At 43.8% G+C, this 23,947-nt stretch overlaps 1 protein-coding gene across 1 annotated transcript in view; it reads right to left on the bottom strand.

Moving 5' to 3' along the window:
• ZNF292 (zinc finger protein 292) overlaps positions 1–23,381 on the bottom strand; it is a 107,432-nt gene extending 84,051 nt beyond the window's left edge. The window contains exon 1 of the mRNA XM_006263179.4: positions 23,194–23,381. Coding sequence (XP_006263241.1) covers positions 23,194–23,355 — 162 coding nt within the window. The 5' untranslated portion in view covers positions 23,356–23,381. The remainder of the gene's footprint in view (positions 1–23,193) is intronic.
• Between the last annotated feature and the right edge of the window lie 566 nt (positions 23,382–23,947).

Raw genomic sequence — 23,947 nt, 5'->3', positions numbered from 1 at the left:
GAATGACCTGCTAGGTGGCACAGAGGTGGAAAGGGATCTTGGAGTCCTAGTGGACTCCAAGATGAACATGAGCTGGCAGTGTGACGAAGCCATCAGAAAAGCCAATGGCACTTTATCGTGCATCAGCAGATGCATGATGAATAGGTCCAGGGAGGTAATACTTCCCCTCTATAGGGCGCTGGTCAGACCACAGTTGGAGTACTGTGTGCAATTCTGGGTGCCACACTTCAAGAAGGATGCGGATAACCTGGAGAGGGTCCAGAGAAGGGCAACTCGTATGGTCAAGGGCCTGCAGACCAAGCCCTACGAGGAGAGACTAGAGAAACTGGACCTTTTCAGCCTCCGCAAGAGAAGGCTGAGAGGTGACCTTGTGGCTGCCTTTAAGTTCATCACGGGGGCACAGAAGGGAATTGGTGAGGATTTATTCACCAAGGCGCCCCCGGGGGTTACAAGAAACAATGGCCACAAGCTAGCAGAGAGCAGATTTAGATTGGACATTAGGAAGAACTTCTTCACAGTTCGAGTGGCCAAGGTCTGGAACGGGCTCCCAAGGGAGGTGGTGCTCTCCCCTACCCTGGGGGTCTTCAAGAGGAGGTTAGATGAGTATCTAGCTGGGGTCATCTAGACCCAGCACTCTTTCCTGCTTATGCAGGGGGTCAGACTCGATGATCTATTGAGGTCCCTTCCGACCCCAACATCTATGAATCTATGAAACTGCTGTTCGCCAGGAGCCTAAACCCAGGATGTTACAGAAAGGTTTCCAGCCTTCTGACTACTCCCCCACATTATTCATCCATTTGGTTACTAATGATACTGCAGGGATAGCCATGGATAGAGCAAAAGCAACTGCAAGGCTCTGGGTGCAAGTGAAAGAGATAGGGTCTCAGACTGTGTTCTCATCAAACCTTGTGGTCAAGAGTATAGACCCAGGATAGGAGCAGATGCATCCTGAAGATCACCAAGTAGCTGCACAGGTGGTGCTAGCAACAGGGCCTTGGCTTCCTTAACCACAGGTAGCACATTCCAAGCCATCAGACAGTACATTACAAGAACCACCACTGGGCAAAGATTGGATCCACCTGAAGGAACTGGGGAAGTTTTTCCTGCAGTTTCATTTCAGCAGGCCATATAATCCAGCCCAGAAGTTTTGGGGTGCATGCATGCTGCCTGGACCCACAGACATATACAGCCTCTCCGTGGGAACAAGGAGTGGCACACCACCATTCCTCCAAGATCAACGAGGGGCCCCTTGCACCGCAGAAGGACTCACGCTCTCTAGCAGCTTCCTCTGGTGCAGCAGAACCTATGGATTGTTTTGCAGCCAAGTAATGTTTTACATTGCATTTGGTGTTTTTCTCTGTTTTCTGTAATAAATCTCTGTTTTGTGTTTGTACTTTTGTGTAAAAAATAGCTTGCAAACCTATAAGGAGGGTTTTACATTATGTACAAACAGGGATGGAGACAAAAGCCTACAAGTATGTAAAAAGAAAGGGACTGGGATAAAACCAAAAGGAGGAGGAAATATGCGAGTCTTAACAGTGTTCTCACAGGGAAATTACAGGACAATCGGCACTCATTTACGATGCCCGGATACTAGTGATAGAAGCATGGGGAATAAGCAGGGAAAATTGGAAGTCCTACTACAGCCATAAAAGTAGGATGCAATTGGGGTAAGAGTTGGTGAGGTAGTCTGCAGGAAAGGAATACTGTTACGGATGGATATAACTCAGGGGTGGGCAATTATTTCAGGCGGAGGGCTGCTTACTGAGTTCTGCCAAGCCATTGAGGGTTGCATGACAGGCAGCCAGGGGCAGATAAATATTAATTTTCTAAATTTTTTAGGGGCCTGCGGGCCAGATAGAATAGCTTAGTGGGACACATCTAGCTCACAGGCTTGTGGTGGCCAGAACCAGAGGGGTTACTATCATGAGCAATAAATATATGCTCTTGGAGACATCCAGGCAACTGTCTAGGAGTTAAGATTAGCCAATGCAAAGCTTGCAAGTTTGCAACCCACAAGTAGAATATGTCTGTCACAATTTAACCTATGTGTTGAATCTAACTGTTTGCACTGATCATGGGACTGACTGGGCCCCCAAAATAAGCAAAACTAAAGTTTAGCTGATCCAACAGGTTTTTTGTAAAAGGTCAGCCATAACAAGATCTGACCACCTAATATAATTAGCACATTCCAAGGAATAAGAAACCAAGGGGTCGAGCTTGGGCAAAGTAATGCTAATTTCAAACCTCAAAGTAATGTGGTGTAATTTGCTTATTGGGTGAACTTGAGTTCAGGCGGTAACCTTTCATGATAATTTCTAACACCTTTTAATCCCATAGGGTAACAGCTATAGGGCAAGATTGTGAATGGCTCTAAAGCCAACAGATTAGCATAAGATAAGGCATAAAGGAACACGCATGTCAAGTAACCAGTTTGAAGGATGGGACAGAAGGACCATCGCTGTACCAAGCCTGGACCCCAGACTCTCAGTGTGAGTGAGGATCGGATCCTGATCAAGGGACCTTCCCAGTGACCCCTTGGACAGCATTGATCGGAGACACCTAACTTCGCTGGAACAACTTATCGGCAGCCCTCCATGCCAGGTGCACGCCAAGCTGCCAACCCCATGTGGGAACTCTTTGTCATTTTGTCTATCTGTTGTTATTATTTACTATTAGCTCTTTATTTCTGTACTATTTGTTTGTCGCGTTAACCTTTCTGTTAACTGTTGTATGCTAAGCTATAAGTAAATTTGCCTTTACTTCACTCCCGACTCACCTCCTCAATCCCAAACCCAGCAGCCTAACAGGTGATACACTCATAGCGCCTAGCCGGCCTGTGACATGGACTGCATTTTGCCCACCCCTGATGTAAGTAGTTTGTGGAAGACAAGCACAAGGAAAAGAGGTGCTGGTGTTGCTCTCTATACAAGAGACTTGCATTTGTTTTGAGGTATGATATGAAATGGGAAGTAGGCTTGATGAAAAGTCTTTGGGTCACACTAACAAGGAAGAACAGCAAAGGATGCTTCATGGTGGGTATTTGTTATACACACTGAACCAGGTAGTGATGATGGAAGATGCTTCTATCTAAACAACAAACTGAAGTTACCATACTTTTTCAAATATAATTGGCAGGAACTCTAAAAAGTACTTTGGTTCAAGAGGTACTAATTTTGGAGCATTTCACTTTGTTACATCTGGATGGGGAAAAAAAAAGGGAAAGCAGGGAGACAGTCTACCTGGTGTCCAGCCCCTAGGTCCCACTCCGAGACCAAGGATGCTGCCAGGTCCTCACTGGGGACCCTCTAAATGAAGCCTCCTGCTGAGTCCCAGGGCCCCTGGAGCTGCCAGAGCTGGGTTGAGAGGAAGAGACTGGAGATGGCATGTCAGATTTCCAGCAGAAGGGTTGGGGATCCTCTTCTCAAACCTTAACTTACCTCTCTGCTCTTCCCTTCCCTTTAACCCTACTTCCCTGTGAGGGGAAGAGGAATAAAGAACAGAACCACAGGTCACTACAGCCTGCTTTAGCACCGTGGCAAGCAGTAGAGGAGGCATTCTGAAATATTCCAGCCAGGAACAGTGAAGAGCTTGTGCATTTTACTTGAAAAAGTTTCAGTTGTTACTTCTGTCAGCACCCTAACCCCCTGTCACAGAAACAAGATGATGGCCATCCTGAAACTTGAGCTTGCATTCCATGCAAAGTTTCCCTTGGAAATCTGAAGTCTGGGCTGCAGAACTCTCCTTCCCAGGAGAGACATGTACCACTACCCTCAGAGACAGCAGGTGGTCTTGCTGCTGCTAGAGAAGGCTGTCATGGGAATGGTCTGTGAAAAGGAACGGGAAAGATGGAGTTAGAAGCAGAAGGGCAGTAAACTCAACACAGCAACATCCAATTGTGTCTGTGACCTGTTCATCTACAGCAACACTGGCTCATATGAAATGGCAGATAGCCAGGAGGTTATGAAAGGAGAGATGCGTTAGGAAGCATCTACTATGTGCATCAGCAAAGCTCCTTCTTTCTTTGAGGTGCTGTATGGGAGGCTGGGTAGGAAGGCCCAAAATGGCAGTGCCCATGGAGGCCTCTGCCTCCCCATACTTGCATGAAGAGGCAGAAAGAAGAGGTCCTGAGAAGCATGACAGCTCCATAAGAGCAGCTGATGCAACCACAGCTTGCGTCTTAATGCAGAATCCCATCCGTTTTAGATCTAAACAGTTAAGTGCCCTCAAAAAAGAGTTCTTCCATTGAGTTTTGGACCTCTGTCTGAAGCTCAGAACCCAGTAGCCATGGCACCATTTTAATGTTGCCACGGTGGCCAGGAATATGATGCCATATTCACACCACCGAAGGCAGCCTGTAGATATAGACACAATTCTCCCTTGTGATGCAACAGAAAGGAAAATGGGTGAAGTGACTAAGTAATCGTATAATCTGAAGTTATATCTGGCCAATAAAGCTTGATAGTTCACAATGCCAAACTGTAAGCTTGCCAAGGACTGGGTTCACTTGCCAAAGAAGTTCAGGTATCTGGGATGCTTCTCAACACCAGCTTGGTATACCCATCTTTTTTCTGGATACTGCCACCACCAATGATGAAGGAACTAGGTATAGGTCAAGAATGCCACACCTGTTCACTGAACTCTATAGCTTGTGTTGATTGTCTGTTGAGAAGGATGACCCGAGTGGATTGGTTGGGAGGCCATTTCCAAATTATGTGGGCAGGCTGGCTGCATAGCAGCCTCATTAAATTGGAAGTACTGCTTTCAAGAGGTCTGGCTGGTGTCAGATGTCTATCAGTGAAAGCACAGGTGTTTTAAACTTTTTTCAGGGGGAGGGGCTGAAGGCCTATACCACGTACCCAAGGAAGTCTAGAAAACCTCTAGGTTCCTTCACTGAAGGTATGAACAGAGGCACAACAGCCAAGATGGCAGGTAATTCTCACGTCTTCTTTTGGAGAGGAACACACACATAGCTGAAGGTACGCAGGTTGTCCCACAAAATAGGAAGCAGGAGGGACTGACATGTTCAAGAATGAGCAAGAGGAACATGACCTTGAGCAACTGAAACACTGGTTAATCTTGTGTCCCTCAAGGAATATGAAGGCCAACTCTGATAAGCACTGGGTGGATACAGGCACTACAGTGACGTTTGGTCCCCCCCCATTTGATGCCAATAATGAGACACTTCGTAACTGGCCCCAGGACAGATGTATAGGATGCTGTATCAAAGGGCAGTGCAAAAAAGACCTGGTGACAAAGTAGAGGCCAGTGCCAATCAGAGATAGTAAAGGAAGCACTGCCAGGGCTTGGACACCCAGTCCTAGACAGTGGAGACTCAAGCGGGATCCAGACAGCTGTTATATGTGCATCCCTCTCTATTACTGACAGCAATACAATGGCAAAGACAACCAAGGCATCGATTCAGAAAAAGGATGTCTTCTGTCTTTTACTATCGAAGCCTGAAGTCAGGTGACTGGGGCTTCAGCAAAAATGGGAGCTCTCCCTGTGTCATACTGCACCTGGCTGTCAGGAAAAAGTAGCAAAGGCAGCCAGGTCCTAGTGGCCACCCATCTTAGACTAGAGTTGGGTCATTTGCCCGCCATCAAAATATGTTGGTGACCTCTGATCTTGGTTGCCTCTCTCTGAATTTTTTCTAATTTTACAATATTGTTTTTGAGATAGACACCAGAACTGTATACAGTATTCAAGATGTAGGCATACCGTGTGTTAATGCTGACTGATATAGTAATGAAGAAAATGATGGGTGCCAATCCCATGATTTGGTACCAGAATTTAAGGATGATCTGAAGAACCTGTCCAACAGGAGCACATAGACCTGTCTTGCACCTTCCTTGTCTTCACTGAACTTGTTAGACGCATGCAATTCCCAGTAGCATGAACACAACCTATGGGAGTCAGAGACAGAATTTGTTCCATACAGACAGGCATCTGGCTGGGGTCATCTGACCCCAGCACTCTTTTCTGCCTAGGCAGGGGGTCGAACTCAATGATCTGTTGAGGTCCCTTCCGACCCTAGCATCTATGAATCTATGAAGAGTGGAAGCTAAAAAGACCCAGCCATTTGGGAAAAGGCACTGAAAGAGGACCAAAGAACAAGAGGTCTTTTGCCATACTATAGAAATAGAGAGGGTAACAAAAGCAGCCGAAAAGGAAAGAGACTGAGAGGACGTAAATGGGGTACATCCAGCTACAAACTTCTTGAAACAAATAGGATAATTCTTAAAAATTCAAATGTTGGCTGGGGGGAGGGGGTGAGAAAAAGAAAGAGAAGGGAAAAAGATAATGGAAGGAAGAGATTCCAAAGGCCAACACCAGAAAAAAAAAAAAAGTAGTTGTAAGTACGGGTCTGGCTGCAGGCTCTGATAGCTCAATAGTGAGAAACTTAAAACTTAGGCGGGCAGCTGAGATGAGCTAAGGAACCTGGGTGCATACTCTGTCCTTTATTCTCTCAGTGCAGGAGGAAAGGCAAGGAGGGGGACTAGAGCAGCCTGCACTAGCACTAGTAAGGTGTAAAGTCTCTGGTCAAAAGTCTCAGGTACTAAGCATACCTGCATGTTAGAATGTGCATCTGTACAACTACTTAAAGGAGAACGTGGAACTACTGAATGTAACTGTTGGTGAAGACAGAAGTGTAACTCAAGTTTGTGACAAACTCAGAAAGTCAAGGAAAGACTGAACTGTTTGTCCAATTCCAATTTTCATTAAGTGTTGAATGGGTTTACAAATCAGTGGCTTATGCTCCAGCATTTATTGTGAATGTTCATCCTGTATTCCTGTTTCACAATCACAATATTGAAGCAGCAGCTTGTTAAAGTCAAACGTTGCTCCAGAAAGATGACAGATCTTTGGCAGAATGGTCAGCTGATCTCTCTCCAATACTAATAGAGATACCAATGATTACAAACAGAAAAGACTGTACAAAGGTACCATATTTACTTGAACCCAAAAGTACTCCAAATTTAAGACAACGCCAAATAATTAAATGCTATGCATGGAAATGTATATATTTGTTACATTTTTTACTGTATAAAATCTAATTTTATTGGAGGGTTGTCACTGCTGTAAGGCAGTCAAGCGGCCTAATCCCCTGCCCCTTGTCCCCCAGTGTCTGCTTACTCTCTCTTGCAGCTCCAGCTCCAGCCTGGTGCATGGAGCACATGCTACCCTTGGCCCCATCCCTGGCCCTATGTCAGCTGGAGCTGAGGCTAGAGCAGCTGGAGCCAGCATTTGCCAGGAGCTGTAACAAAACATAAGCAGAGATGGCAGCAGGGCTGGGGGGGGGGGGGGGGGGGGGGGTATCTGCAGCTCTGACTCCACCTTCAATCCCAAACCTGAGCTGCAAGGGAGGGAGGTGGGGGGAGGAAACAGCAGCTGCCTGACCCCCCACCTTGTATTCAACTCTAAAACAAGCTCCCCCCCAAATTTGGACGGGAGAGGGAGACTCATCTTGGATTTGAATAGATAGGGTACATCTGAAGATGAATTTCCTTGAAGTTACACTTAACCAACTGCTCCTAGTCTCACAGGTACTAGCTATTCCACACACTCTTCCCCCCTCCCCACTTTAGATATTCCTGGCAGCAAGCAGAAGGAGGCCATTCCTGTTACATCTGTGGTACTTGCATCATTTCCCCCACAGGCAGGAACTCTAGTAGAAGCAACTCCTCTCTGTCAACTGCTGTCATAGTTTAACAACACCCCCTTCAGTGTCATGAAGCATTTGAAAGTTGCTTTGTTTCCCAACTAGTCAGAATTCTTCATAGGACCAGCAAATATTACACAGGCAGTCTGCTTTGCTGGTGATGAAGCAGCAACTGGGACAACTGGCTGAGGTCCATGGACTTTATAACGTTATGAACTGTACACCACTTAGCTTCTAGTTAAATGCTGGTTCTTAGGACACTTACTGCTACACGTGAATGTATATTTTATGTATAAAACATTTAAATTGTAATATGTCTCGCTAGACTTGCTACTCTGTCAACTACTGTTTTTTCCAATAATAAAATAGCCTGGGAGCCAGCTTTTCTAATATTTATATACATCCATATATAGTGGTCACTATCAAAATAAATTCCTGGTTATGGAAAACACTATTTATTGTGGCATCATTTTTACCAGATATATAAATCTGGGATATACTGATTCTTATGGAAATAACTACAGTATCTAAATAGAGGCATCCACTGTACATTACCATATTTTCAGGCATACTAAGCACCTTGGAGTAAGATATACACCTTATTTTTAAATAGGCAGAACAAAATAAAAAAAGATCCTTTCTTGTAGTAAGGAACTGAGTACCAGCAGGTTGGGAGCCAAGCCTGCTCGTTGCGGTGCTCCCTGTGGATTGTATGCAGGGTTTACTTTTACTTTCAGGTGCTAAGAGAAAAAAACCCCTGCTCTTAATGTATTAATTCAAATATAATGCATACTCCAATTTCTAGCTGCTGGCTTTAGGGGGAAAAAGATGGGTTACACGTAAGAATACATGACACTACAATTAGCATTTTTCAGTTAACATCAATAGCTAATTAATTATTCAATGTGAGAAACAAGAGCTTTGTCTTTGAAAAAAAAAAAAAAAAGTTTAAGCTATAGTTTAAAGGGTCAGTAAAATAACCTTGGAAGATTCTGCTCATCTACAAGTCAGGGCAAATAATTTTTATAAGCCATATTTTTTTCACTCACCCATCCTTTTGCTCATTATAAAAACATGAGTCAGGAGATTATTACAGAGACTTATCAGCTCAGTTTCATAAAGTTGCTTTAAAATTTTTTCATCAATTAACAGCAAAAGCTGAGGAACATTACAATTGCAACAAATTCTAGGGGCAAAACTGCAAAAGCTAATGGGAGAAATATCTGGGTTCTGAGCTTGTTCCCTTACTGTTCATAGGAAAGCCACATTAAAAGAAGCAGAACAAGGTCATACTGGGAAGAAAGAACATCTGGTCACTTAATTAGTACTGGCTATTCTTAAGAAAACTACTTCCTATATACAACTTTTCTTACTTGCAGGGTTGACTATCATAAGAGAGGTTTTAAAAGGGATGGTAGTAAACAATACCAGAGAAACTCTTTGTTCAAATAAATATGAATTGATAAAAAACATAAGAAATAGCAAAAAAAGCTGATGCTCCATCTTTAACTCATGCCATTGTAATATAAGAAAGTCTGATGCTGCAATTTCAACAATAAAGCTTTTAGATTTTTCAATACCAAACAAAAATGACAAGACTATCGCTTGCCAATTCTTGAGGAGAAATATTTAAAAAGCAAGAGTTGCCTTGATAACACCAGAAACAATATGATCCCTTTTTCTTTAAGCCTGTGAAGCTCAATCACACTGCAAGACCTATTCATCAATATTTAGATTATTTATGCAGGTACTCAATATGATGTTATTTTTCATAATGTCTTTCATGAAGATCACAAAACATAAGAGTTTAGAAAGAAGTTAGAGGCAGAGAAAAGAAAAGTCAATACAATAATCATTAATTCCTTGCCTTGTTCTTTGCTGAAAATAGCATTCATCTAGGTCTGTTTGATGGAAATCCTTATAAATCCCTCCACCTGCCCTAGTTACTGTGCGCACACAGGAGCTATACTTTCAATAGCAGCAGAAAGCACAATAACAGGCTAATGGCCTGGTCTCAAACATCGAAAGCCCCCAGAACAAAACCCAATTAATTCAAATCCTATAAGGGTTTAGCAATTTTGATTTTGTGCCTGGCAACTATTCAGTCACAAAACAGACCACACAATTGGCCATTTCTGGTAAAGAGGCTTGGGCCTACAAAGGCATGTGGATGTTCAATGTCATGGCTGAGGGAATACAGATGACCATGTATGGATGCCAAATATCACCTAGCTCATGTAAGATTTTAACCATCAAATCAGGTTATTAGAAAGAAAAGAAAAAAAAAGCAGCAGCAATTAAGGCATTCTTAAAAACCGCTATTAGGATCGCTATAAATTCCCACAGCAGGTCTGTAGATTGGTGAGAATAATGGTAAAAGAAATGCAGGGAGAAAAATGAATCTCTGGTCTACAATAAAAGGGCAAGACAAGAGGTTGAACCTTCCTGGTTAAGGGTAAAGGAACTGGCAGCTGATCTTTAAGCAAGATATGAAAGGCAATTTGCAAACACTGGACATTGAGACAGTAGGACTAAGAGGATTTATAGTCTCTACATTGAGGTAGAGCAAGAATAAAAGTGAAAAATATTTTTAAATCTCCACTTTTGAGTTTTAGCATCACAGTATTTTTTTGCATGCTATTCAACTCAAAATTCTTTAATTTAATTATGGTGGTCACTCCCTACTTAGTTCTTAAATTAAACCTTCAGTTACTTAGAGGCAAAAACTGTTCTGAGCAATTATTTAAAGTGTTAAGAGATTGCTTTCTTAAACTTTTTTTGACACCCATGCAGTTTAGTAAGCAAGTAGCTGAAGATGTGCTTTATTAGACATAGCTGCCTCCAAATTCCTTTAAGATACCACAATCAATATCCTTTTCCTAATCTTGTCAGCAATGTAAAAACTGTTAGCTTTTAGTATCCTTATTATTTAAAGAATTTGTACCTATCCTAGTTCCACCCCAGGACTCTTGTCAATAAGTTTCATTTCAGAGTGTTGGTGTAGTAACAACACGCTAACCTTTATTAGTCTATCTTTCATTTAAATTTATAGCCAGCTATTGATTTTGGTTGCCACCTTATTCCATTTCAGGAATAGCCATGATGTTAGGTTTCTCATCCATTGCTAAATGATCTAATTCACTAATTTTTGCGCTTGCATCTTGAATTGATATATAGGTAGTTATTTTTTGGCTGTGTCCCTACCAAACTCCTTAGTCTGAAACCATATTACTTTTGGGAATTTACCTTGAGCTGAACCACTTCCTCTAGATCACCTGCAATTTTTGCTTTTTCGTTTACCAAAGATACTTCCTTGCATTACATAATGCTAGTAGTTGCCTTTGTTCAACTGTAAACAACATCTGTCACTTGTTCCCAACATCTAGCTTAAGCAACCGCCCCAAACCTTGTCGGGGTTCTGAATCTGGGTGATAGCCTCTTTCCCTACTAACTAGGTTAATTATCAGTTTTTAGCTGGGTCCTTTTATTTAGTCATAAGGTAGCAGGATTCTAGTTTTATTACTTCCTCTATCACTGACTGCCTATCAGCTTAGGCAAATCACCTTTTTGTCAGCACCCCTTTTAAAACAGAAATACATATAACATTAGCATTATTAAAGAATTTTGTATGCTGCACTCCAACAATTAAAGTAGGAGAGCTAGAAGGAAAACACCACAGAAAAGTTAAACCTGAGGATAGAGAAGTTGAATAGATGCAGCTAGGGACATAACTGGGCCTGCAATTTTTTTATTACAGTTGGGGAATATGCAAGATAGAAAAATACATAGCTTGAAGACAGGGTTAACAACAAGAGGAAGTTTTACTATTAAATCAATTAGTCAACTTTTTTTTTTTTTAATTCATAAAGAAAAGGTCACTTTCCAGGATAGCACCATACTCTAAGATTCCCAACACATATAGCTTATGTAGGACATTTCAAAATTTTCCCTGGAAGAAGCCTGATTTTTTACCACTAAGATTAACAGGGAAGGGTGCCCCAAACCGATAGAGATTTGGGGGGCTGATGGCTGATTTTTAAGGAGGCATATCAGCCGATACCGATCCAATTTCAGCCCAGCAGCATGGAGAACTGCGTGCAGTTGGTAAGTCTGGTGTGGTGAAACGGGAGGGGAAAGGGGCAGATTAAGGCCCCTGCAGTGACGGAGGAGTGGGGCTGGGGCAAGTGCTGCCCAGCTGGGGTGGGGCAGGTGCAAGACAGAGTCACAGCTGATCGGGGGGGGGGGGGGGGGGGGCGTGGCAGGGGGGTGGCTCCCGCCGCTGCTCACTACTCACCTGGGAACCGCTGGTTCAGCAGCTCCTGCTGTTTGTCCGGGAGGGTATGGAGGTGCATGCCCCTGGATCTGCGCAAGGCGGGGCAGCCTGGGCTTGATCTGTGCCCCCCCCATGCCCCTTCTTTCCCCTTCCACTACACCAGACTTATCAGCTGCACGCAGCTCTCCAAGCTGCCAGGCTGTGCTCCTCACTACCTACGTGCTATGTACTGCAGCTGCGTGCACAGGCATTTATTGGCCAAATTATTGGCCACATTAATTTTCTTTAAAATCTGTCCAATACTGGATCAGTACAAATATAAATCGGTACACATCTATTAACAGGCTCACTTCCAATTAGGTCAACATCACATATACACCCCGGGTGCTTGCAGACCAAAAACAAAACGGCATTTTACTTTAAACTCAACATGTTCCAGTGCCGAGCCCTGCACATGCCCCGAAGGGGCAATGCGTTACTTCAACCCAGCTCACCTGATATCTATAAAGATCCGGTGCTTAAGTAGGGCTTTTTAACGCTTTTATCTAATAGCTTATTGAATCAACTTTACCTTAAAAGTGCCAAAGAGCCCCGCTGAAGTGCCCATTCTTTACAGATGCTGCAGAGCCAGGTTGAAGTAATGTACCACTTTGTCGCAGGGCACCTTAGTGCCTGCTCCTAAGAGAGGAGAAACTGCCAGGGAGAGAGCCCTGGCAGAACCAAGTGAGCACAGCTGCGGGTTGCCGGAGCAACCAAGCGGAGCCAGCTGCCTGTAGGGGGCAGGGCCTGGCCCTTATAAAGCTCAGGGCTGAGGCCAGGCTGGCAGTTCTCTGCCAGCAGCCGGAGAGGCAGGAGCTCCCTCGGCCGAGATATGGGAAGGAGCTTAAGTCGCAAGTACAGCTCATGGTAGCCCTGGAGGCTTGAGCTATGATGAGGAGTTATGGCCAGGCGGCTTGCATTTGTGTTACAGCCTAGGGGCTTGTGGTTTTGCTTTGTGTTTGTATTATTACACCCGGAGGCTTGGGCGAGGCTGTAGGGGTTGGAGGAGGCCTCAATTACTCGCATGCCAGTGCGTGAGCAGCTGGCGGCGAGGAGCGTGGCCAGTGGGTTGCGGGCGCAACCCGTAGGTTGCGGACGGGGACCTAGACCCCGGATTGCGTGTGGGGGAACACAGACCCCGAAGGCGCAGCTCGCACGCCACTGTGCGAGCAGCTGGCGGCGAGGAGCGCGGCCAGTGGGTCGCGGGCGCAACCTGTAGGTTGCGGACAGGGACTGAGACCCCGGATTGCGTGTGGGGGGAACATAGCCCCCCGGCCCCAGGAAAGGGGTGGTATTACTGAGTAGCCCAGTGTGGGCGCGGCGAGCCCCCAGAGAGGGGGAATGCCCTTGGACGTTATTGAGTAGCCCAGTGTGGGCGCGGCGAGCCCCAGAGAGGGGGAACGCCCTTGTACATTATTGAGTAGCCCAGTGTGGGCACGGTGAGTCCCCCAGAGAGGGGGAACGCCATTGTGTTTTATTGAGTAGCCCAGTGTGGGCGCGGCGAGCCCCAGAGAGGGGGAATGCCCTTGTGTACTATTGAGTAGCCTAGTGTGGGCGCACGGGCATAGCGAGCCCGGCCGCAGGCTAGTGCGGCAATCCCCCTCAGACCAAGGCAGGGCACTGCGGTTGCCCCTGAGAAGACAGGGAGTAGCAGCGCAGGGAGCCAGAGTCAGGGAGGGTGTCCGTGCGGTTGGCCCATAGGACCGGAGGCCCGCTGGAGAGTCCCGGAGTGGAACCACACCGGCAGGGGAGGCCCAGAGTGGGCTAGACGGGAGTCCCAGCAAGAGGCTGGGCACGAGAGAGAGAGCCCAGAGTGGGCCACATGAGAGAGGAGGCCCGGGAAGCAGGCGTATAGACCAAACAACGTCCGTTACATCTGTGAGGCTTGGGGCGTGGTATCAGGGGAGGTAGGAGCCACGCATAGCCCATAAGGCTAGGGCTCTTGGGTAGCGCCCATTATACGGGGAGACCCACGAGGGGTCCAGGAGCTGACAGGCCCGAGGAAACACAAGGCAGCCTCCCTATTACATATATTCCATCAAGACGTGGCGGGCGAGAATGGAGGGTGCCCTCGGGCCGGAGTAGCGCGGTGAGAGGGCCTCAAGGAGATCACGGACCTCCGCGAGGACCCCGCTGGGACACACTTCTTCCGATAAAGTGTCGGGGTGGGGGGGTGTTGTTTTTCTTTTTTGTTTTAAGTGTCTGCAAGCAACCCCTGTTGTTTGGCTGGCCTGTGTGTTAGCATGGTAATATGAACTTTACAAATATTTTATTTTGTCCTTTCTACATTCTACATCCTGCTATCCCATGATAATCTTCCGAAGTGTTCTCATGGCACCACATCTAGGTTCTTACCACAGAAACTGAGGAGCCCCCACTTCCTATTTTGATCTAATCACAAAACACCATAAGTATATTTCCAAGTCACCATACCATTTTGGAATGTATTATACTGTCCCCAACAATAAAAAGATAAATCTTACTTGGCTGTATCAGATTTTCAATTACATCACTTTGATGTGTTAGAATCAAATAGGACTCTTTTGATTTGTATATCTGGGTGCTATTTTTCCTCTGTCCCATTTTATCCAGTGCAAGTTAGCTTTCCTTATAAAAATGAAAATTGCAAAACTAACACCTGTCTGCAACTCAGAGAACAGAACAGTTACAAAGTACAGGGAAGTTATTTTGGAAAGTGGAATGCTATGTGCAGTTAACCCTCAAACAGCATAGCACTGTTTCAGATGACTGCACTAGTTGTGACTACATCAATTCAACACATTTCTGTAACACACAAATATCCTTGTGGGCTTTAATCTCTTTAAAGAACACTTTAACCTCCTTGGGGCAAATAATTTTTGTGATTTTTTTTTTTTTTACTGGATCAAGTGGATAGTTGGGAGAGCTATTGGACAAGCTTTTGGGCATCAAGTGTTCTTCCTCAGTGCCCAACCTACTTCGACATTTCATCATCAACCTTGGAATAGCTGTTCTTAAAAAATATTTTAAAAATCAAACTGAACATGAAATTGCATTAAAAAAAGAAGCCATTCACAGACTGGATTGTGTTAACTATGGTCTCAACAGGGACTATGGTTCTTATTTCATTACATAGACACTGTTGACTTGAATCTCCAACTTGTTTGCCCCAAGTGATCCAAGTAACTCACTTGTTCTCTCTCCAGCTTTGTCCCTTCTTCATCTCTTTCCCTTCTATATAGGACTTTCTTTCCGCCAGTCCATTCCTAGCTCTTGATGATGTACGTTGTTGCTTACAAAAGCTCATGCCTCTCTGAACTGGTTGGTTTCTCAGCTGTCACCCTGCCCTACCATTTTAAGTGGTGTTTTCTCTAAATCATGGCTATCAAACTGGTCTATCCCCCCACCCCTGCCATTCAGATCTAGAACATGGGGTGAGAGGAGCTAGAGAGCCACAGGTTTGAATACAGCCTGACCTCTGATGCTGACATACATCCCCCCAGCAGCACTCCATACCTTGGATTTTGGCAGCTGGCCCTGGCCCTTAACTACCAGAGCCTCCAAGTCCCACAGGCCAGATGACATAGCTCTACAGATTGCATGTTTGACATCCCTACTCCAAACAATCAAACCATCCATCCTGTTTTATACAGAGGCATGCCTCCAGAAAACTCAATGAATATAAAATGTTCCCCTAGATAAGGGACACTGTTCAGATTCAGAGTTGACTGCCAAAGGCAAGCAAGCTAGAACTAATACTACAAGTATCTTCTATTGTTTCTGAACCAGGCATGATATTGAGTAGATCTCCTTTCAAAACGGGGTACTACCATCTCAAAAGAGTAAGCAAACTCAGCAGGACTAACTGGGTTTACAGGGAGGGATGAAAATGTTAAGTATTAAAGAAGGGAAAAAAATTAATACTATCCACACAAGGTTACCTGAGATTGTCTGGTTCAAATGTGTAGGTGCTATTTCAGCCTGTTCTCAACAGGCAACCCGAGATCTAGGTGGACAACATTCAGTTTCTCATCGGCTGAGGGAATGGCATTTACTATTTGATCTTTGAGTGTAGCAACCAAGGCGCACAAAACTACTGAATTTGTTTCTGCTGTCCATATTTTTAAGCTACTGTCTCAAAGAAAAGCATTTTTTTTTTCTAATGGAAGAAATGGGCTAAAATCAGAGTCTTCCTTAATAACTATCTAAAGCTTCAAATAACTTCATAACTCCTGCCCATTAAAACCAGCCTGCTTCAGATGAATTGCAGAAATATAATCTGCTCTGAAACCAGATATTCTCTCTTCTTCAACAGCTAGGAAGAACAGAATAAGATGAGAATCTTGCAATATCAAACATGAAGGGCAAGGCCTTGGGGAAGGTTATGATTTCCCACCCCCAAAGCAACTTTTTTTCCAGCCTAGCTTCTGTGGTGGTGTTATTTTACTTCCGGGATACAGAAGCTCTGGAAATAACCAGAGATGCTGGTATACCACAAACTATGCCAAAGTTTTCTTAGAGTATACTCAGATTTTTCAGTCTATTGCTTCCTTTAACTGAATCTGATATTCTATCAGTTAGACAAAAAATGTACAATCCAGTATACTAAGAGAATCCATACTTCCTAGGAATAGGAGGTACATAACACTTCTTAAACACTGTTACCAGATGACCACCTTTATTCTAAAACAAATAAACAGAGCACCAAAATCCTGAATTCACAGCATCTTCTAGGGATTCAGGAATGAAAAGATTTTTCCCACGTACACTCTTCTACTGTAGGAAGGCACTTCATTATCCACAGAATTACTTAACCACCAGAACTTTTGAAATTTTTGGAAGGAAAGAGTTCAGATGAGAATCAAGATGACAAACTGAAGAAACAGGTTTAAATTAGAAGAAACATTACCTCCCTCTGAATAAGAGGAAAGCTATCAGTTTATTAGTCTTCTCCCTTCTTTCTTTTTCTTGGAAAGAAATAGTCGAAGAGTAAGTACTTTGAAAATCTCTGGAAACAGAAAGGGGAAGGGAAGGAGCAATTGGACTCATGGCAAGGCCTTTAAGCCATTATGATCTCTTTCATGTGGATATTCACAATACAGATATATACTAAAAAGTTCTGTAATGTTCACAGAGATTTAAAATAATATAAGCTTTACCAAAGTCATCTAGAAAGAAAAATATTTTTATTTTTTACATTTTCACTGATATTGTTTTTTTAAAAAAAGTTATTGCATTCATGTTTGCATCTCTTCAGTAAGAGTGAAACTGCCTATGCAGAATAAAGAATGAAGCCAATTATTCTGAATTTGACAACATGTGAAAATTAATGTTTTGCTAATTTTGACTATAGATGACGCTTTTTTTTTCCAGACAAACATAGCTGACATTCTCTTCTTCTACCTCATTACCTAAAGAGTATTTTATTCAAAAAAGGTAAGACTTCCATTGTTTCACACTGATTTTTAAGAAAAATCATTTAAAGCTATGACGGTTTTATCATGCTGACTGTACTGAGCCTATCTGAATGAGTTTACAAATAATCAAAATAACAACTTAAGCCACAGAAAAAGTATGCACAAGGAAGATAAGATGGTGAATAGGGACAAGTATTGTTTTAGCAAGGCATACTGCATTGAGAGATGCATATAATTCATAATAAATAACTGGAAAAACTATTAGTTACATCATTTGCTAATGTGTATATGTATTCAATGTAGAAGAGCCACGAAAAACAGAAACAGGCAGCGGAGCATCAAAAAAACTAAAATATGACTAGAAGAGCAAATGTGCAAGGGTCTGATTGTCAGAAAAGGGTGCATTAAGAGGTGGAGTATTCTTAAAGTATCTTGCTCCACTTGCATATATTCCAAGTCACATCTACTTAAAAGTTTTTATTACTCAATATTTAAATGGACCAGGCAAGGGCCATTTTCAAAATTACTGGTTTAACAACAGGGTGCTATCAAACTTTTTAAACTAGAGGCACTCCTCAGAAAATTCCAGCTCTTACTTTTCATTCATTTTTGACTGCAGAAAGACAAATTCTGCTGATGCAAAGAATTCAGAAAGTTCAAAACTGGTGAGAATTATTTTAATACTACTGATTCCCATTTGAAATCTCTGGGTTTAATCTTGTAATTCATGTTTGCTCATCTAATAGTGCTAACATTGCATGGTACCCTATAGCACCCTGGAAGAATCTCAAGATACCCCAGGGTGCCACAGCACTTTAGTTGAGAACTACCATGCTAAACAAAGTTCTGTCTTTAGTGTGAACAACGATACTCAGGTTTTAAATTTATATTAGTTGGTTATTTTTAACCATAACAGATAAACTGGTTTTCTAACCTGATGCATTTTCCTAGTACAGTCAAGATATAACCTACATAGTAATACCAATCATTACGTACTTGACTCAATAGGTCTCAAGTTCTCCATTGGGATCTCTATGTACTGCTATGCAATACCGTAAAAAATGAAAAACTTGTAATTATTGAAAAGAGCAGGTATGATAAGAATATTCAGAAAAGAGTCATTTACTTTCTACTTAATACCCTGTCACTATGTCCTCAACCTCAGGGAGACCTCAAAGTTAACTGTAACATTCTAAAAAGATTTGTTCTTGGCCACAACGAACACAATTGTATTTAGCACTATATTCGCTAAACACATTTAACATGGTTTTTAACACCTCTTTTACCCTACAATAGGTAAAAGCAGTCACAAAGTACAACAGCTAGAAAATGAAATCTGTAGGTATAAGAGAAGAGGAAGGATAAAACAACAATAATCCAAGCATGTTTTCAGAGATACTAGTTGTGTATACCAAAAGTGTCACCAGACCCTGGGCCAGATCTGGATCACAGGACCCATAGCTGCAATGGCAATGGGTCCAGTAGCAGTGGTCCGAGGGCACCAAGGCAAAGCAGAGCTGTGTCATTGCTGCCCTTGCACACCCTCCTGTCACAGACAGCTATGTCCAGCAGGGCCCAGAGCCCCTGAATTCTGTGGTAGGCCCCAACCCCCAACTTCTGGTAGCTTCCTGGGCCAGCTGGAACAGTGTTGCAGCCCAGATAAAGTCAGCAAACTGTATGTTTGACAGCCCTGGTGTAACACCGTGTAGCTCACTATTCATCTACCTCTTCACCCCGTCATAAAGCAGAAGCAGGTACTGCAAGATCCAAAGGAGTTTACCGTTCTTTTTTTGAGAGGAGTTTGGGCAATGAAGAAGAAAAAAAAAAAGACAAGGAAGAAACAGATTTGCAAGCAAGATAAAAGCTGTCAATACAGGGGAAGTCAGCAAGCAAGCATGATTAGTAGGGTGGAGCTAAATATTCAAATATGTATGAAGAAGAAATGAAGAGGTGGGGGAGGGAAGGGGAGAGAGGGGGGGGGGTGACAGCAGAATTTTGAATTAAAGTAAGAAAAACAAGATTAGAGCAGTCAATGCCTGACAAGAGATTACAGCAGTCAGGATGCAGTATGATAAGTACACAGATAAGAGCTCTGTCATTCTAGTACATATTATGCTGACTTTAAACTGCTATGGGAGAACAAGCTATTTATTTTCAACACATTTGTTCAACAAAATCACCACTGGCATCAAGTATTAAACACACACGCGCACACACCGTGTACTTGTATGACATGTAGAGCAATTCCTGAAAAGTTGTGAATCTAAACATCAATTTCTGCAGAATCTATGCTTAGTGTAACTTTTCGGTTTTTTATTTTCAACTGAAGGGCTTATTTTCAACTTAAAAGACTTTCAGAATATCAGCGAAGAGTCCCATCTTCCTGAATCTACATATAGATTGCTCTGGGATCTCTGGTGCTGGTCATAAATCCTCTAACAGCTAAGACAGTTTGCAGAATAAGAGCTGCAATTAAGGAAAAGGGTAATTTGCATGTGATTTAACATTTTTATATGAAGATATGAAAAAAATAAACTCCCTATTGCCAGCCACAGACTGATATTTTAGAACATAACTTTAGCATTGGGCAGAGAAAGGTAGAAACTAATATTCCTCTTAACATCATTTTTAGGAAAAAAAAAGAATATTTCATATTTAAGCAACAATAAAAATTGAATATAGCAAGATACTTCAGATTTATAGTGAAAACACTGTAAGTGGCTGCAAAACCAAATTTACCCTGTTTTACTCTTATGAGTAAATGCAATGCTGAATTAAAGCCATCTTAGTTTTTCAAGGTATAGACAGCAGCACTTTTGAAGTTTGTAATAGATACCACATCACTGGACCTTCTTTTGAAACAGTTCAGGCTGAAATTTTTAAGAGCAGCTAAGAATCTGGCTACATAGTTCTAACTGAAGCCAATGAAAAACCCCTTATGAACCTCTGAACCTTAGAATCTTCTGATACATTAATGCATATTATATTGCCACTTCTCAAAAAGAGTAGGAGCACATTTATTTCTTAAGCAGTATGATATCTAGTTAATATTAAACTAACGAATTAATTTGTGACTACTATCAGTACAGTTTGGGACTCTGCAGTTACAATCTGGCAAAGAAGACTAAAAGTTTTAATGTTCTAGATAGTAAGATCCTTCAAAACTAAACATGAAAATGGAGGTTAAATGTACTGCGACACAGCCAAAATACTTCCTCAGCACTGTTCTCAGACCTGACACACAAGTTTACTTCTTAGTGAAGAGCCAATTTTTGCATATTCAAATGACTGAGACAGCAGTCTTCAGAAATCACAGCAGACACCGTTCTAAAAATATGGATTCCATGAGGTGGCCTTCAGTTACCAGGTTTTTCTACAAACATCACCAGGCAGTATAAATAGTCAAACCCAGCATCTGAATCCTGACTGTTAGGTCATAGTTCTCTATCTCCAGGATACAAATTAGTTGGCATTAGATACTTAATCACCAGTACAAATAGAGAAATGAGATTGTTGCTCAGTTTGTGAAAAAACTGCAATACAGATTTTTTGGAGCTAGTATTATTCTATGCAATTTTAAAGACTACCTTCAAATTTCTTTTCTTTTTTTTTTTTTTACTATCCTCTTAAAGTAACACCAATTCCTGGTGCTTTCTACCTTATTGGCACTAATAAGCTGATGGTCTTCACAACTGAAGCAAGTTTTCTTTAAGCCATGCATAGATGAGGTACCAGCAACCCACTTTAAAATACAATAAATTAACAAAAAAATGCATTATTTTTAAAGAAAATTGTATTGCAAAATAGGTTTATTTTTAAATTAGAAACTGAAGATATAACAGCCTACATTGGGTCCTAAATTTAATATAGTCTATTAAAAACATTAGTTAAATTGAAAACATCGAGAGTATGTTTGCTGCAGAAGTGTTCAAGTCAGTCAAACTAATGAACTGGTGCATGGCACTAGCTAACTGCATGGAATTAGAATGTAATAAGTAAAACTGTGTTTACTGCAATAACCTCTTTTGCATATGCTGAAAATATTTTCTTTATTCCATTTTACTCAACTAGTTCAGTTCAGTGAACAATTTAAAACTGAAAACTAAAGGCAGAAAAAGTAGTAAAGCAAGTCCTTTCCTTCCCCAATTTAAAAAAAAAAAAAAAATGAGTGACTGAGATCCACTAGTTTTAAACATTTGAGGGACTCAGCAAATGAACTAATTGTTTCTAGTCATTGACTAAGTACTCCTTCATGTTATGTGCTTTAAAAGTAAGTTTATCAAAGCTCATCGTTTTTCTCCTTATTTTGCCAGCATATTGCATTTTATTTATCCAATACAAGTCATTTTTTTTTTGCATTTCTGTTCAGTGTCCAAATGCAGATTGACAAAAAAAGTCTCAAAGCATCTAGTGTGTTACAACACATTCATCCAGATTCTCAGTTAACTGATAAAGTAAGTGTGGTGTGCCCTCCTGATTAAATTTGATGCTACACATTGCTAGTGTACAAGGCTATATTTAGCAGGAAATCAGTGTTTTAACAGCCACTAACTTAGAATAATCAACTTTTCTTAAAGAAAGTAAGGAAGCAGCACAGATGAAGCTGTCAGTTAAGAGTGATTTAACTTATCCCACCTTCTTAAAAAAAAGTTCTTTGCCTTCCAACACTACCAGATACTAATACATATAACATGCATACATACCTACATATACCTAAGCATGTTGGATACACACACTAGTACATTACATAGGCATGTATGCATGCCTATATGTAAAACATGTTGTATACGCACTAGTATGGCATGTATACATATGTATACACACGCATATACACATGGATACACACACACATCTCTTCCCCACCCCCTACTCTGCCTATGTATATACATTTCAGTGTGTGTGTGTACACCCCCCAATATGCATACATAACATATATACCTTTATTTATACATATGTATATATCTATATATATCCACAAAACAAACTAGTGACGTATACACAACTTGCATATGTACGTGTTATATCTGCATGTATATGTATGTATCGGTGTCTACGTTATGCGCAACACTTGTGTGTTACATATACATGTATTAATACATACATGCATGTATAATGTGTACATCAGTGTTTGAGATGCATGTATGCCTGTGTGTTACATAGGACTAATTGGTACAATTGGGAAGCTGAGAACTTTTTGAAGAATGTGGCAGACTCCCCACATGCGCACATGTATGTGTGTACACACACGTACACAAACCGTGCCCAGAGCACAAGCCTGCAGGCCCCAGGACAGGATGACGGGGGGAACCCAGCCTGGCCCCATCTGCCCCCCAGGACTACAGACCCCGCGCTTGCCCCGGCCGTCCGTGGCGAAGGGGCGAGCTCCGTCCCACGACACCTTGCGCCGCATCCACCTCCCTCCACCAGCTCGTCAGTAGCTACAAGCCCCCCCTCCGCTGCTCGGGCAGAGCTCCCGGCCCCGCTAGTCCCGGCCCACAACAAAGGCCGGGGCCGCCGAGGGTAAAGCGGGGAGGCGGGAGCCCCGCTCCCGCACCGGCTCCGCCACGGGAACAAAGGCCCGCTCAGCGCCGAGATAAGCCGCGCCGCAGCGCACAACAAAGGCGCTGCAGACCGCGGGCCGCGGCCGCTCCCCGCGCGGGGGGAGGGTAATTGCTGCCGCCGCTACCGCCCCAACCGCCGCCGGTTCGGCCCAAGCGGCCCGGCCCAAGCGGCCGCTCCCCCGCGCGGCGGCGCGGCACTGCCCGCGCACACGGACACGGACACACGCACACACTGGGGGGGGGGAGGGGAGGCGGCCCGACCTGGCACAGCTGCTGGCAGTACTCGGCGGCCGCCTGCGCGGCTGGCTCGGCGCTCTCCCGCAGCCCCGTCTCCAGCTCCAGCAGCCGCTCCCGCAGGCGCCGCAGCTCCAGGCGGTCGCCGCCGAGGCTCCCGCTCTCCTGCTCGGCCTCTTCGTCCGCCATCTTCGCACCCCGCTCCGTCGCGTACGCAGCCCCCCCCTCCCCCTTCTCCCTCCCTCCCCTCCCCACCCGCCGCTCCCCCTCCCCTCCGAGGCGGTCACGTGATTACACAATGCCACGTTCCGGGGAGGGGTCACGTGCCGCGGGCGGGTGGGGAGGGAAGCGCTCTGCCCTCTCTGGCGCAGTGCCGGAGACGAGGGGCGGGGAAAAGGACGCGACGGCTGGTGACGCACCACGCACGCACGCCGCGCCACCACGTGACCCTCCCCCCTCCCCTCCCCATGGCTGTTTTGGCGGCAAACGGGGCAGGCGAAGCGTGGGGGCTGGGGGAGAGGCTTTTTGCCCTGCTCTGCCTCACGTGACCTGGAGGGCGCTCCTGGGATTGACAGCCCCCTGCTGGCACCACCTCACAGTGGCCCAAGCTATCCTGGGCGGAGACCTGTGGGAACCGCCAGGCCCCTTGGTCAGTCTTGCATAGAGCCTGAGAGCCCGTTCCCTCCGGCCTCATGCCCAAACAGCACCCCTGTCCCGATGGATCCAGCAGAGGGTGCAGTGGAGTAGTTGCAATCCATCCTTTCCCACTGCTTTGATTGCC

Source organism: Alligator mississippiensis, chromosome 1, assembly GCF_030867095.1.
Source record: "Alligator mississippiensis isolate rAllMis1 chromosome 1, rAllMis1, whole genome shotgun sequence".
Classification (NCBI taxonomy): Eukaryota; Metazoa; Chordata; order Crocodylia; family Alligatoridae; genus Alligator; species Alligator mississippiensis.
The sequence above is the reverse complement of the archived record's forward strand: the minus strand, read 5'-3'. Positions and strand labels throughout refer to the sequence as shown.